The following is a 13,452-nucleotide window of genomic DNA, read 5'->3' as shown; positions in this document are numbered from 1 at the left end:
AGGGCATTATTAAGGGAGTTGTGAACAAAATTGTAGTAATGCCAACTGTCATGAAAAAATCACGAGACTCCTGATTTCTAAGACAATTTAACTCTGAATCATGATCTCCTAATAGAGAGATCAAATCTCTGGAATTTTCCTTTTGACATGTGTAGAGACTGCCAAGCAGGTAAGTCTGTGATGAGGAAGGGGGGGGAGGGTGGTGGGGACTGCCCTGGGAACTGCACACACACACACATCAAAAAGAACATCTCATTTACATTCCAAATCTTTTGATGTAGTTTGTGTCCTGACTTTTGGCAATACTGAAGCTGAAAATATTGTGTGGTCCCTTTGTAAATCTACAAGGCATCCACATCTCAAATGCAGCGCTAGGTCTGGTCCCCACACCTCCAAAAGAAGATAGAAGAGATGAAAGAGGTCTGAGAGGGGCTACAAGGATAATGAATGGTACGTGGAGGGGCCTAGGTCTGGCCTCCGCACCTCTGCAAGGATAAAGAAGCTCCAGAAAAGGACTGGACACCTTGAAGGAGTGAGGCATCTGGAATGAGGGGCACGCCCCCCTCCTCCCACTTGTCACAGCTTCCCAAGCTGTCACTGCCAGGGCAGCAAAGGGGGGAAGAACAGGGGGAAAGCCCTGGTCAGCCCTGGGTCATCCACTCTCTGCACCTGTGAGGGGCACTTCAGAGGGTGTTGGGGGACACTGGGATATCCCTCCACATGACTGTGGGGGGAACTGGGGAAAGTGGGATACCCCCCCTACACACATACACTGGGGGGGGGTTCTGGGAGACACTGGGAAATGCACACGTGGTTGTAGGGGGGCTGGGAATACTGGAGACCAACCCACTGGGAGGTGTTGGGGGACACTGGGCTCTCTACACAGCTGGGAGAACACACCGGGACCCCGCCCCCCACACCCCAGGCACTGGGGGTGGGAATACCGGGAATTGCGGCTGGGAGGAGGAAGCAGGGGCTTGGGACTGGGCCAAGAGTTGGTGGTAGGGTTCAAAGGACATATAGGGGGCAGAGACGTAAGGGTCAAAGGGGACCCCTGCGTAGAGGATGAGCCCTCATCGGGGATCAGGGGTCAAAGGTCGCCACCCCAGTTGGGAGAGGGGCACTGGGAGCAAAGGTGGGGGCCGTAACCCAAGGGACGGGGCTAAGAGAGAGGGCGCGGCTACGTACTGACTGAGGACCCATACCTGGGAAAGGGGCATGTCTTCAAGCCTCCTGCTGTGAAGTGGGCGTGACCAGAGCGAGTGGACAGGGCGAGGCGTGCGCATGCGTAGTAAGTGTGGAACGGGAGGGAGCATACGTATACGCAGCACGGCTGTTAACGGCGCGAGCCCCGCCCCTCCCACAACCACCACCGGTCAAGTGCCCGCTTGCCCGGATGTGACGTACCAGCATGCCCGGACGTCACAGGCTAAGGGCAGGCTGCGGGAAACTACGAGCTCCGCGCGGACACGCCGGTCATGGCCGGAAGTGACAAAGGGGGAGACGGGTACGGAGCGGACGGAAGAAGACCCGCCCACCGGGGAGGGGCTAACTGGGTGGGGGCGTGGCTAGTAGGGGTGGTCTTAAGGAGGCGGGGGGGAGGGGCTAACAGGTCGGGGGTCGAGTGGCTTTGTCCCCCTATGGCGCGGCCCTTCACCTCCTTTCCTCCCTGCAGGGCGGCGCTGGACCTGAGGCTGGCTTTGGCAGCGGCCTGGCACGTGGTGCGGGCTCGGCAGACCCGGGACTACCCGCGGGCACTGGGGCTGCTAGAGGCTGTGGGGCGGGCGGCCCCCGACGCCGTTGCCTTCCGGCACCGCGCCAAGCTGCGCCTGGGCCTGCAGGCCGCGGTGAGCAACCCCGTCCCGTCACCCTGACCACTGCAAGTATCCCATGATGCTTTGTTTCCCACGGAGCAGCCTGATGTTGCCAAGGATCCCGTGATGCCTTGCTTAACTCCCCCCTCCCAGCTTGCCCTTTGCTTTCCTCCATCCCTACCTTTCTGGTGTTGAGCCAGTGTCCCATGAGCCTCTGCTTCAATGGCTGATCCTGCCTGCTGCTTGGTATCCGGTAATGCTTTTCTTCCCAGTGGCCCCTAGCCAGACTAGTGTCCCACAGTGCTTTGCTCCTCTGTCCCCCCACAGTTGCATCATGTTATGGCTCTGTGTCCTGTAATGCTTTGCAACCCACCCTTACCTCCCCACCTGGGCTAGACGTAGCCTGAGATCCCATGATGCTGTACTCACTGCGTAGCTTATCAGGCCTGTCACTCAATATCCTATGGTCCTTTTCATGCCCCATTCCTGATCCAGCCTGTATCCCACAATGCTTTGCTTTGCTGACTGAGCCAAACCATAGTTCTCAGCCCCATGATTTTCTGCTCTTCCCCCATCCAGCTGATTGTTCCTTGCTATTCAGTATCCCATGATGCTTAGCTTCCTGGTGCTCGCTGAGTCTCCCACAATTCTTTGTTTCAGGTCCCCCCCCCACCATTTCCTGCTTGTGGTTCAGTATCCCATGATGTGCTTTTCCCCAGGTGATCATGAAGATGCTGGAGGAGGAGGAGCCAGATGGGAAGGTCTATGATGCTATGGACACCTACTTTCCTGAGGGCGAGCCCAACCAGCACCCCCTTGCTGTGAGTACCCTGGGGGCACATCCCTACACTGTTCCACTTGGCTGCACTTGTCCCACCAAAAGCAGCCGCATTTTGCAGCAGATCATTGCATCTGGCTTTTCCCCAGACCCCCCGGGACATTGAGATGGTGACAGAGGCCCAGGAGGCCTTCCGGGACCAGGTGCTGGGGCTGCTGAGCAACCGACAGGCCAGAGAGAGGTACCTGGAGGTGAGTGAACAGGGGGCAGGGGGCAGCGCTGTGCCAGGGGAGGGCTGAGTTCTCACTGTCCATCTGCAGGGGCAGCTGGAGGCTGAGTATGGAGAGGCTTTTCTGCGCATGCTGGAGCAGCTCTTCTATGAGTACCTGCTACGGCTGGAGAGTGCCCTGCCCCTGCCCAACGTGAGCCAGGTGAGGGGGTGGGGTAGGAGGGAGGGGGTAGAGCATGGCAGAGCCCTGCTTCTAACCCCTTCCCCCTCCCCTTCTCTCTTCAGCTACATGAGATGGCTTGGAGCCAGTGCCCCCCACCCCAGGCTACGCAGTGCCCTAAGGAACTGCGCCTACTGACCCGCTATCTGGTGGATGTGGGACACCAGAGCCAGGGTAGGTGGGCAAGTACATGTGGGAAGAGGTGGAGCCTTTGGTGGGTAAGAGTGTCAGAGGAGGGGCAGAGCCTCGGGACAGCAGTAAGCAGAAGGAAGCAATGTAGTCAGGGCTTGGGTTAAATGAGCTGCCCGGGTCCTGGGTGGAAGGGGTTTAAGAAGGGCTAATGAAAAGGGGGCAGAGCTCTCTCAAGCCCTGTCTTTCTGCTCCTCTCTCTCTTCCAGGCCCCCTGCCCCAGCCTCCTCGGGCCAACATGCCTACCTCCACCTGGCAGCAGCCTGTGCAGCTGGCACCCCAGCCAGCACCTGGGTCCCTCCAGCACCTGCCCAGGCTGGCCCAGAGCAGCAAAGAGTCAGTGTCTGTTGTTCCCATACCCCACCCTCCACACACCCTTTGAGCCCTCACTCACCCTGTCCTCTCCCACCAGCCCCCACCATATACACAGATTGTATAGCCAGGCACCCAGGGACCAGAAGCAGGGGGGATACCAGCTTCTCAGTGACCGCAGGCATCCAGGTGGGTTATGTCTTTCCCCCTCCTCAACAGGGGTTGGGCCTTAAGGACCCCAGTGTCTATTACCTAAAGCCTGGGGTTGGGGTACATCCAGTCACTCTGCAGAATACAGGTGAAGGGGAACCCAGGAGTCTGGGGCAATGAAGGTGCATTTGCCCAGGATAACAGGGAAGTTAACCCAGGAGTCCAGGAGCTAGCCCATAATACACACCTCCCTCCCACCAGACACGGTACAGGACATAGTGTGGGACTCTACTGATGAAGAGAGCAGCTTCCTCTGCTGGATGGTTGAGGAGGGGGAGTTGGGGGGCTGGGGGGGCAAGGTGGGGATTAGAGTATTGAGATACCTGGCTGGAATGATGAGGTCTCAGTGGGGGTACAGAGCTTCTGGATGGGGTGTTGGGGGCCCTAGATGTAGTGGGGGGACTCTGGCTGAGGTATGGGAGGATCTGGTGGGGGAGGTCACAGCACTGGGGAAGAATCTCTGGCCAGGGTCTTGGCAAGGTTTGGGAAACATTGATGGCACTGGGATGAAGGGCTCTGGCTCATGTTTTTGGGGTGCCCAGGCAGGCCCTAGGGATGCCTGGGTTGCTGGGTGGGGCTGGGGTCTACACCCAATCCCCCATATCTCCCCTTTGCCCCCTCCCCAGGCCACCTACCAGCACACCCGGCACCACACCCTGATCCCCACCTTCTGTGACCACCTAGGCTCTCCCAGCACTGGGTGAGTGCCTCCCCCCATTCCTTGCCCACCAGCACTCCCATGCCAACCCTCACCCTCCTGTCTCTTCCTGCATAGGTGCCCATCCTGCATGGAGCCTACCCTGCCTTCACAAGGCAGCCCCCAGCTCTGGGGCACAGACACTGGCTTCCCAGGGCACCGCGCAGTGTTTCTTGCTGACACTCAATAAATGTGGGCAGTGGTTGCCACACCCCTGGTGAAGTCTTGGTTGCTTATTGAGGTGGGGGGCTGGCCCAGGAGCAGTCTCTAAAGGGTGGGAATCTTGCTACTCATTGGCTGGGCAGCTGATAAGAAGGCGGGATGGGTAGAGGAATTCTTGCTTCCCATTGGCCAGGCACTTGGCTCTGCTGGAGGAATGGAGCTAATCCCTGCTGCTGATTGCTTGGGCTAGTTGATCATATGGCCTCCGTGGCTGCTGTTTACTGGCCAATGACAAGGAGGCATCTGTGGGAGCATGCTGGATGGAGGGACCTGGCCTCTAATGCTGGGTGCCCTAAAGGGAGGGATTCTGCTGTGGATTGGCTGGGTTAGCTGATCACATGGTCTCTAGTGCTGCAGTTGGCCAGCACTAGTACAGTGACAATCGGGACTCATATTGGAGATGTCTTTTATTAGACCAACAAGATTTTGGGGAAAAAAAATCTGATTGCGCACAACCATCCTCTATCAGGTATTGGAGAAAGAATTGTAAAAATTGGATCTTCATATTTTCCCAAGCTTGAAGCAACTGTGCCCACCTGAAACCTAAGATCCTGCTCCTGCCTTTGTTTCAAGGTAATTTGTGTCATCACAGGTCCTCACAGCAGGTGAGAAACTGTACCAGTTATGAACTGATTGCCCAGAGGAGTCTTCCATCTATTGACTCTCTTCTGTGAAACTCTATGAAATATGAACTTTCATTTCTACTCAAGAGAACTTTTACAATCTTTTCTGTAATGCCTAAAGAAGGGTGTTTATGCCTGAAAGCTTGCAATTACAGAAATGTTTTGCAAAAATCTTGTTGGTCTAATAAAAGGTATTATCTCTACTACGCGTTCTGATTGCCTCTTCCTCTAGATCACTATGGCTACACCTGGATACCTAATACAATGAGGAAGATGATACTCTGTGAGGGGAAATATCTGCTGCTGATTGCTTGGGTCAGCCCATCACCTGCCCCAGGTCCTGGGGCTGCACCTGCCTTGGGTATCTCACCACTCCCTACCTGGCCTGTGCTGGGGTGACAAAGTGGGTGCTCATGGGATTCACCTACACAGAGGTCATCAGGGGTTGGAGGTGGCTAGACACATGACAGGCCGAGGTTAAGGGTTCCAGTGCAACATCTGTGGGGCCCTCTTCTACAATGTAGCAGGTCACTCATGAATGTGGTATATCTGACAGGATGCTGGCCCTGGCATTCCCTTCATGGTGCAGGGCAGCCCACTGTTTCCCATGATGCATAGGGACAGCTGCTGCTAGTGCAACAGCCACCTTTCCATCATGCCCTGGGCCTCCCTCCACCCTTCATGTCCCATGATGCCCTGGGGCTGTAGGTCCATCCCACCCTGCCAGTGCTCCCATGAGCCCCTAAGGAGTAGGGGACATGACTAGCCTGCCTCCCACCATACACTGAAGCGGGGGTTCTGTTCTGCTCCTGCCCTAGGGCATATGTATCCCACAGTGAAGCAGGTCGGCACAGGGCCCCATCAGCACTGGGTTTGGTCCTGCTCTGGCCTCTGCGGCCCGAGGGTGACCCCTGGCCCCACAGTGGCCTTTAGGCACCGCATTCACTGCGACCTTTGACCCCTACCTGTAACTTGCCAAAACCCATTATGGCCGCTGCACTCGTGAGGGCTCAGCCTCACCTCCCTAGCACAGGGTAGTGACGTCCTGCTCCGCGCGGACTATAGCTCCCAGTAGGCCCCGCGCCGAGCAGGCGGCAGCCCCCAGTGGCTGGACAGGCGCGGTGTCTGCTGGGAAATATAGTCCTGCCCCTCCCCAGCCGCGGGTAGGGAACTACAACCCAGTGCTGCCTTGCGAGGCAGGAAGTGACGTCAGGTGGCTCCCGGGGCGGGGGTAGGTGTGTGGGGGGCTGCCGGGTGAGGAGTCGCGTGGTGGGTTGTGCTTCCGGGTCGCCGGGAACTGGGCCACGATGCTGATCAAAGTAAAGGTGAGTGGTGGTGGGCCGCGGCGGGGCATAGTGAGCCGGGGGGCTGCCGCGGCGGGGCATTGAGGGGTGGAGGGCCCAGCTGGGCGGGGTGGGGGAGTCTCTGCAGGACGTTTTGGGAAGAGCCCCCCTGTTTCAGGGCTCCTGAGCGTCGGGGTGGGGAGTGCCACCTCGCTGCACTGTGGGATGTGTGCGCCCCGTCGCGTAGTATTGTGGGAGCCAGGCCGGCCCCGCCCCTTGGGGGCTTGGGGAACGTGGGGGTGGGGCCCTAGACCATAATGGGAAGGCAGAGGTTGCACCAGGGGTAGGTGGCTCATGGCTGCCCCAGGGCATTGTGGGAAGCGGGAGTTCCTGGGGGGCACTTGGCTGGGTGTGACCTAGGAGTAGCTGCCTCAGGACATTGTGGGAAATGGGGTGGGGGCTTGTGGCAAGGGTGGGCTGGCCAAGCATGTTGGGAAGGTATGAGGTCAGCCTCAGAGGTGTTCAGCTGTGTGAGACCTGGCAGTGGGTGCCCCTGTGCACTGTGGGAAGCAGGGCTGCCTGAGGTATGATGGGAGAGCAGCATGCTGGAGGGCATAAAGGCAGCAGCCTGCCAGGCCTGATGTGGTTGCCCCAGTGCATTGTGGGAGGGGTCCCCAGGGATGGGGATGGGAGTGTCCAATCACAGGCCCGAGGCAGGGCAGGGGGTGTGAAATGGGCAATGCCAACCACAGGGGACTAGGTGATGCCTAGGGAGGCTCCCCTGCTTCCCTGCTACAGCACCAGGTCTCTTCCAAATGTGACCTAGTCTGACCAGTTCTGGGGACAAGGTGGAATCACCAGCCAGGACTGTGCAACCCCCAGCACTATCAGTGGCCAAGCTCTGGGGGTACAGCTGGGAGCTCAGACCAGTAAAAGCCCTGGGGCCTGGCACTTCCTGGCGCCTCCTGTACCCTGGGGGGGGGAGGGGGCAGCAGGGGTTCATGATGGGTGTTGGGAGAGGGGAAGGACCCAGAGATACTGACTGCCCTAGTGTATTGTAGGAGGCACCTGTGTGTCCTTCTCCCCCACTCCCCCAGTCTGTTCCCACAATGCATTGGGGTAAGAAGAAAGGCTTTGCCTTTACAGGGGGGTTCTGCCTATTCCCTCTTGTACATTGTGGGGCAGGTTCTGCCTATTCCCTCTTGTCCCCCCTGTGGTGAGTGCAGGGTTTCAAGACATGGATGTGTGAGGGGGTAGGGGTGAGATGGAGTCTGCCCTAGTGCATTGTGGGAAGCAGAAAAAATGAGGTGGGGGGGTCTCTGCCACAGTGCACTTTGGGAGTGTGGTAGTCTATGCATTGTGGGATGTGTAGTAAGTAGGATCTTCGGGGAAGGTGGGAGGGTAGATGGGGGGGGTCCTCTGCCCCAGTGCATGTTGGGAAGGGGGGGCACCTAACCTGGGGCATCCTGGAAGGTAGGTGCTAACAAGGCCTCCCTTTTTCTGTGGCAGACACTGACTGGGAAAGAGATTGAGATTGACATTGAGCCTACAGACAAGGTAATGGTGGCAGGGTTGGGGGTAGGGCATAGATTGCTGGCGGGGCACCCTCCCATAAGCTCCTGGGACAGACCAAGGACCCAGCCAGGGTATCCATTCTCAGTCTGTGGCCCGTATCTTCCGAGAAGCCCCTGGGGCAGAGACCTCCACCAGGAGAGCCCAGCTCAGCTTTGCCTCTAGCTCCCAGAATTCCCCAGGGCACCATTCTCACACCCAGTGTCTCTAGGTGCAGCCCAGCCCCCTTCCTTCCCTCCCAGAATCCCCTGAGACAGGAGGGGTGATGGCTTGGGGATGGCACCCTTCCTGCAGCCCCCATCTGTCTGTCTGTCTGCCTGTCTCTGTCTATGCCCAGGTGGAGCGGATAAAGGAGCGGGTAGAAGAGAAAGAGGGCATCCCACCGCAGCAGCAGCGCCTCATCTACAGTGGCAAACAGATGTGAGTGGTGGGGGTAGGTCTGGCATACTGTGGGATAGAGAGGTGCTACCTGCTTTCAGACTACAGTCCATGAGGCAGGAAGCCAGGAGTAGAGCTGTGGATGGGGCAGGGAGCAGAAGGCAGAGCAATGGATGGCGCAGGGTCGCAGGGCAGGTAGCAAAGAGCAGAGCAGCAGATGGGACCAGGGACATGGGTTAGGGAGCCAAAAGCAGAGCAGTGGATGGGTCAGAGGGCACAGGGCAGGGAACAGCAGCAGGTGGAGACAGGAATGCAGGGCAGGGAGCTGAAAGTGGAGTATCATATGGGGCCAGGGGCACAGAACAGAGAGCAGAGCAGTGGATCAGGCTGGAGAAGGGAATTGAAGTTCTCCAGAAGCTTTAATGGGTGGCCTGCTTGCCAAAAAGGTTGCCGCCCACCCCCCATGCCCCTCCATCCAGTATAAGGTGGAATAGTACCCAAGCATCTGGGCTCCCAGGCCCCACTCCCCTTGCAGAGCTAGGAGAGAACCCAGGCATTCTGGCTTCACCTGTCCCACATGCTATCAGAGGGAACCCTGGGGTCTGCTCCCCTGCCTAACCCCCATTTGTCTGTCTGGCAGGAATGATGAGAAGACGGCTGCCGACTACAAGATCCAGGGGGGATCCGTGCTGCACCTGGTGCTGGCCCTGCGTGGGGGGGGGCTGCGATGATGGGGTCCCCTCCTGTCTCCCCAAAAACACTGACACCCCCTCACCCCTGCTAGTACTGGCCATGCCTTGCCTCCTCCCGTACATATCCCACGGACTCTTACTGAAGGCACTGGCTCCATGGTTGGGAGTCTCAATCCTGCCCTTTGTGGGTGGGGAGGTGGGCATCTGGATGTAAGCCAGGCCCTTCCCCAGCCCCCCTGCTCCATCACTCAGCCCCCCCACCTTTATGTCTCCCTCAATGTGTTTGAATAAAGGTGTCTGCGTGGCTGGGATGTGCCTGATTCTGGGGTGAAACAGGCCAGCGACACCGGGCTCCTTTGTGTGCTGGGAAGGGAGGAGGGGGTGGTCACCCAGAGACCCCACAACCTACAGTCATCTCTGGGGTGAGGCATGTTGAGGCTGAAAAGATGCAGCTGGCTCTAGGGTGCAGCATATGGTAAGGGGGATATATGGGCCCCCCAGCCTGGTTAGAGATGTGGCTGGCTCTGGATTGGGGCATGTCAGGGGTTTATACAGGCCCTGACATCCAGCAGCCGGATGCAGCTGGCTCTGGGGTGGAGCATATTTGGGGGTGGTATTCAGCTGCACTCACTAGCATCACAGCCCAAAGAGACTTGGGGGTGATGACTGACCAAAAGATGAACATGAGCCACCAATGCAATTTCACAGCTAGTAAAGCGAACAAAACTCTGGCTTGCATCCATAGATGCTTCTCAAGTAAATCTCAGGATGTCATCCTTCCGCTGTACTTGCCTTGGTGAGGCCCCAGCTGGAGTACTGCATCCAGTTCTAGGCTTCACAAGTCAAGAAGGATGTAGAGAAACTTGAGAGTCCAGGGGAGAGCCATGTGCATGATCAGGGGCACGAGAACAGGCCTTATGAAGGGAGGCTGAGAGCCATGGGACTCTTCACATCTGAGCCTGTGCTTTTCCAGGCTGACCTGGTGGCAGCTTAAGTACATAAGGGGTATGCATCGGGATCTGGGAATATATCCACAAGAGCACCCCAAGGGACAACAAGGACCAACAGTCACAAATTCTTCCAAGACTGTCTTAGGCTTAGGAAAAACTTATTTATTGTCTGAGCCCGCAAGGCCTGGAATAGACTCCTGCCAGAGGTGGTGCAGGCACTTACTCTGGACTCTTTAAAGAAACATTTGGATGCTTATCTTGCTGGGATCCTTTGACCCTAGCTGTCTTCCTGCCCCTGGGGCAGGGGGCTGGACTTCATCATTTGAGGTCCCTTCCAGCCCTAATGTCTATGAAATCTGGCCCTGAGGTGCAGGCATCTCTGGGGTAGGGTGTAGTGGTGTTATGCAGGGCTCCCCCATTCAACACCAAGATGCAGCTGGCTCTGGAGTGGGACACTTTGGAGGTGTGGAATATGGAGGCTCCTTCTACCCAGCTGAGATGCAGCTGGCAGTGGGGTGGGGGGTGCTATTTACCTTCAGTTCCCCCCCCAACCACACACAGCCTTGATATGTTGCTCAGGTGGAGTGGGTTACATAGCCCACCCTACCTGGCCATGAGATGCAGCCACTTCTTGGGTGGGCTTAGTAGGTGATGATTATACAGCTGCCCTGACATGCACCTGGCTTTGAAGTGGGGCTTTCTATAGCCCCCACCAAGCACTAGGTTGAGGCTGGTTCTGGGGTGGGGCTCTTTATACAGGCCCCACCTGAGATGTGGCTGGCTCTGGTGGGGCAAATGAGGGGGACTATACAGGCTCCCTAATCCCATCCTAAGATGCAGCCACTGCTGGGGTGGGGCTCATGGGGGTGTTTAATGCCCACGGTGCGATGCAGCTGGCTCTGGGGCAGGGCATGTTGTGGGGGTTCACATGGGGCTTTCAGTACCTGCTGCTGCAATGCAGCCACTTCTGGTGGAGGTGTTTATACAGCTTCCTCCTGAGGTGCAGCTGGCTTTGAGGTGGGCCACATTGGGGTGTTATTAGGCACCACCCAGTGCAGGGATGCAGTTGGCTCTGAGGTGGGGCAGAGTTGGAGGATGTACAGACCCTTCATTGTCCCCTGAGATGCAGCTGGCTCTGGGGTGTGTTATACATGCCCCAGTCCTGAGATGACTGACTGGCATGGGGCACATTGAGGGGGTTATACAGCCCCCCACCCCAGGCCTGGGATGCAGCTGCCTCTGGGGTGGGGCACTTGGTGTTGGGTCATACAGGTCCACCCACAGCCACTGCCGCTGAGGTTGGTTCTAGGGTGGAGTACGTTGGGGGGAGGGCTTATTTACACGGGGCTCCCACTCCGTGCTGCTCCGATGCAGCCGTTTCGCCGGTGGAGGGGGCGTTATACAGGCCCCAAGTCTTGAGATGCAGCCAGCTTTCAGATGGGGCCGTTTGGGGAGGCGATCCGGGGCCGCGGGCCCTTTAAGGACAGGCAGCGCCGGGGACGCTCTAGCCTGGTGTCTCGATAGTCACGTGGGTGCCGGCAGGGAGGGGCGGGACCATGGGGCTGCTGCCCGGGCTGGTGGTATTTGACCTGGGTGAGGAGGGGGAGGTATTCGGCGTGGGGGCACTGGGCGGGGAGGAGACAGGCCAAAGCGGGGGTGCACTGAAGGGTGTGAGCTGGCAGGATCCTGGAGGGCAGGGAACCAGCAGGGGCACTGGGAGGAGCTGGAGCCTGGAGGAGCATTGAAGGTGTGAGGGGGCAGGATCTGGGGGGCTCTGAGGATGTAAATGGTCTGGGTTGGGGGTTGTTGCCAGCCTGGACCCCCCTAACAGAGTCAAGGGGTGCTGCCCCTTCTACCCTCCCACAGACTACACCCTGTGGCCCTTCTGGGTTGACACCCACGTCACCCCCCCATTCTGCTACACCAGGTTAGTGAGGAACAAGGAGGGATGGGGGGAGCTGTGGCAGGTGCCTGGGGCGGGTGTGCCCAGTCTGAGGGTGCCCCGCTCTTCCCCTCAGCTCAGGTGCGGTGCTGGACGCAGGGGGCCGCCCCGTGCGCCTCTACCCCGAGGTGCCAGCTGTGCTGGAGCGACTGAGTAGCCTGGGTGTGCCGGTCGCTGCTGCCTCCCGGTGAGTGCCACCTGCCCCCTCCTCAGTCCCACCCCCTTGCTGTCCCCCACTGACCCGTCACCCCAACCACTAGGACGGGTGAGACACGGGGGGCAGCCCAGCTGCTGGAGCTGTTCAGGCTGCGGCACTTCCTGTGGCAAGTGGAGATCTACCCGGGGTCCAAGACAACCCATTTCCACAGGTACCGGCTCCTCGCATACCCCTCATCCCTCCCACCCATCTATCCTAGGGCCAAGATGGCCACTTGCACTAGTACCAACCCGACAGCCCCCAGAGGCCAGGATGGCTTATTTCCATGGGTACTGATACCCACAGCCCTGATTTCCACAGATACTGACACCCACAGCCCAGGCCCATCCCACCCCAGGGATGGGCCCGGCATCCCCTGTGGTCCCCATGGGCCACCCAGAGATCTACCCGGGGGGTAAGACGGCTCCTTTTCACAGGTATAGGCCCCATTGATGCTCCCCTATGGCCCCAAAGACCTATGATAGCTGCCTCTGGTCCACCCCCACCTTGACCCCTGGGCAGAGCTCAATCTACCTCCCCACCAGTGCCTCTGGACCCCACATGGCCCCTACATCCCCCCTCCCCCTGGGATCTATGGGGGCACAAGCCAGGCACAGGTACCGAAACACCAGATCTACCCCAGAGACAAGATTTCTGTATCCCTAGACCCCCATGCAATCTCCTGAAAGCGGGGGTGCCGGGCAAGGCCACCCCTCAATCACTGCCACCCCTCCAGGCTGCAGCAGGACACCGGGGTCCCCTTCACCCAGATGCTGTTCTTCGATGATGAGCCCCGCAACATTCAGGATGTCAGCAACTTGGGTAGGGGAGGCTAAGCCCCCAATGGGGGGAGCACAAGGAAACCCTAGGGCTGGTGGGCAACCAGGGAGGTGGCATGGTGGGAGGGGCAGAGAATGGAGTGGGGAGGTGGGATGTGGAGGGCAGGGAGGAGCAGTGGGGCCCCTCTCACCCTGCTTTCCACTCCCCCCAGGTGTTACCTGTGTGCTGGTCCCTGCCGGTATGACCCTGGATCTCCTCACCCGTGGCCTGGAGGCCTTTGCCGGGCCCTGCCCCCCCCGCATGGAGGGGGCCGCAACCCCCAGATGATAAAGCCCTGAGACCCCCATTGCCGAGTGTGTGAAATA

At 58.6% G+C, this 13,452-nt stretch overlaps 3 protein-coding genes across 15 annotated transcripts; all 3 read left to right on the top strand.

The window, feature by feature from the left end:
• The first annotated feature begins 1,292 nt into the window (after window positions 1-1,292).
• TINF2 (TERF1 interacting nuclear factor 2) lies at window positions 1,293-5,497 on the top strand. 11 transcript variants are annotated; one of them, XM_090054390.1, is made up of 9 exons: window positions 1,293-1,507; window positions 1,676-1,847; window positions 2,534-2,635; window positions 2,742-2,843; window positions 2,913-3,023; window positions 3,107-3,215; window positions 3,440-3,566; window positions 3,643-3,731; window positions 4,379-4,666. In XM_090054390.1, the coding sequence occupies exons 1-9, from the start codon at window positions 1,479-1,481 to the stop codon at window positions 4,426-4,428; spliced, it is 891 nt and encodes a 296-aa protein (XP_089910516.1). In that variant the 5' UTR covers window positions 1,293-1,478; the 3' UTR covers window positions 4,429-4,666. The 11 variants fall into 11 exon arrangements, with proteins under 11 accessions (XP_089910516.1, XP_089910517.1, XP_089910514.1 ...); XM_090054388.1 differs by lacking the exon at window positions 1,293-1,507 and adding an exon at window positions 5,264-5,497 and having other exon boundaries at window positions 1,588-1,847; window positions 4,379-4,452; XM_090054389.1 differs by lacking the exon at window positions 1,293-1,507 and adding an exon at window positions 5,188-5,497 and having other exon boundaries at window positions 1,588-1,847; window positions 4,379-4,452.
• A 1,037-nt stretch (window positions 5,498-6,534) lies between these two features.
• NEDD8 (NEDD8 ubiquitin like modifier) lies at window positions 6,535-9,530 on the top strand. Its single transcript, XM_090050655.1, has 4 exons — window positions 6,535-6,619; window positions 8,087-8,134; window positions 8,487-8,569; window positions 9,168-9,530. The coding sequence occupies exons 1-4, from the start codon at window positions 6,602-6,604 to the stop codon at window positions 9,256-9,258; spliced, it is 240 nt and encodes a 79-aa protein (XP_089906781.1). The 5' UTR covers window positions 6,535-6,601; the 3' UTR covers window positions 9,259-9,530.
• Window positions 9,531-9,667: 137 nt separating this feature from the next.
• MDP1 (magnesium dependent phosphatase 1) lies at window positions 9,668-13,433 on the top strand. 3 transcript variants are annotated; one of them, XM_090050652.1, is made up of 6 exons: window positions 9,668-11,762; window positions 12,036-12,096; window positions 12,188-12,298; window positions 12,372-12,479; window positions 13,044-13,129; window positions 13,299-13,433. In XM_090050652.1, the coding sequence occupies exons 1-6, from the start codon at window positions 11,726-11,728 to the stop codon at window positions 13,412-13,414; spliced, it is 519 nt and encodes a 172-aa protein (XP_089906778.1). In that variant the 5' UTR covers window positions 9,668-11,725; the 3' UTR covers window positions 13,415-13,433. The 3 variants fall into 3 exon arrangements, with proteins under 3 accessions (XP_089906778.1, XP_089906777.1, XP_089906780.1); XM_090050651.1 differs by having other exon boundaries at window positions 13,014-13,129; XM_090050654.1 differs by lacking the exon at window positions 12,372-12,479.
• The last annotated feature ends 19 nt before the right edge of the window (window positions 13,434-13,452 follow it).

This window comes from Crocodylus siamensis, chromosome 6 (assembly GCF_052110815.1).
Source record: "Crocodylus siamensis isolate JL-2025a chromosome 6, ASM5211081v1, whole genome shotgun sequence".
In the NCBI taxonomy this organism is placed as follows: domain Eukaryota; kingdom Metazoa; phylum Chordata; order Crocodylia; family Crocodylidae; genus Crocodylus; species Crocodylus siamensis.
Note: the sequence above shows the minus strand (reverse complement) of the source record. Positions and strands in the feature narration are given on the sequence as shown.

Bases quoted from the DNA above. Each gene is read 5' to 3' on its own strand.
- TINF2 (XM_090054388.1), top strand. From the start codon at position 1,641: ATGGCGCGGCCCTTCACCTCCTTTCCTCCCTGCAGGGCGGCGCTGGAC. The intron at 3,024-3,106 runs GTGAGGGGGTGG...TTCTCTCTTCAG, and splicing joins CCCTGCCCAACGTGAGCCAG to CTACATGAGATGGCTTGGAG. The intron at 3,567-3,642 runs GTCAGTGTCTGT...CTCTCCCACCAG, and splicing joins CTGGCCCAGAGCAGCAAAGA to CCCCCACCATATACACAGAT.
- MDP1 (XM_090050651.1), top strand. From the start codon at position 11,726: ATGGGGCTGCTGCCCGGGCTGGTGGTATTTGACCTGG. The intron at 11,763-12,035 runs GTGAGGAGGGGG...ACCCTCCCACAG, and splicing joins GCTGGTGGTATTTGACCTGG to ACTACACCCTGTGGCCCTTC. The intron at 13,130-13,298 runs GTAGGGGAGGCT...CACTCCCCCCAG, and splicing joins TCAGGATGTCAGCAACTTGG to GTGTTACCTGTGTGCTGGTC.
- NEDD8 (XM_090050655.1), top strand. The intron at 8,135-8,486 runs GTAATGGTGGCA...GTCTATGCCCAG, and splicing joins ACATTGAGCCTACAGACAAG to GTGGAGCGGATAAAGGAGCG. The intron at 8,570-9,167 runs GTGAGTGGTGGG...TCTGTCTGGCAG, and splicing joins ATCTACAGTGGCAAACAGAT to GAATGATGAGAAGACGGCTG.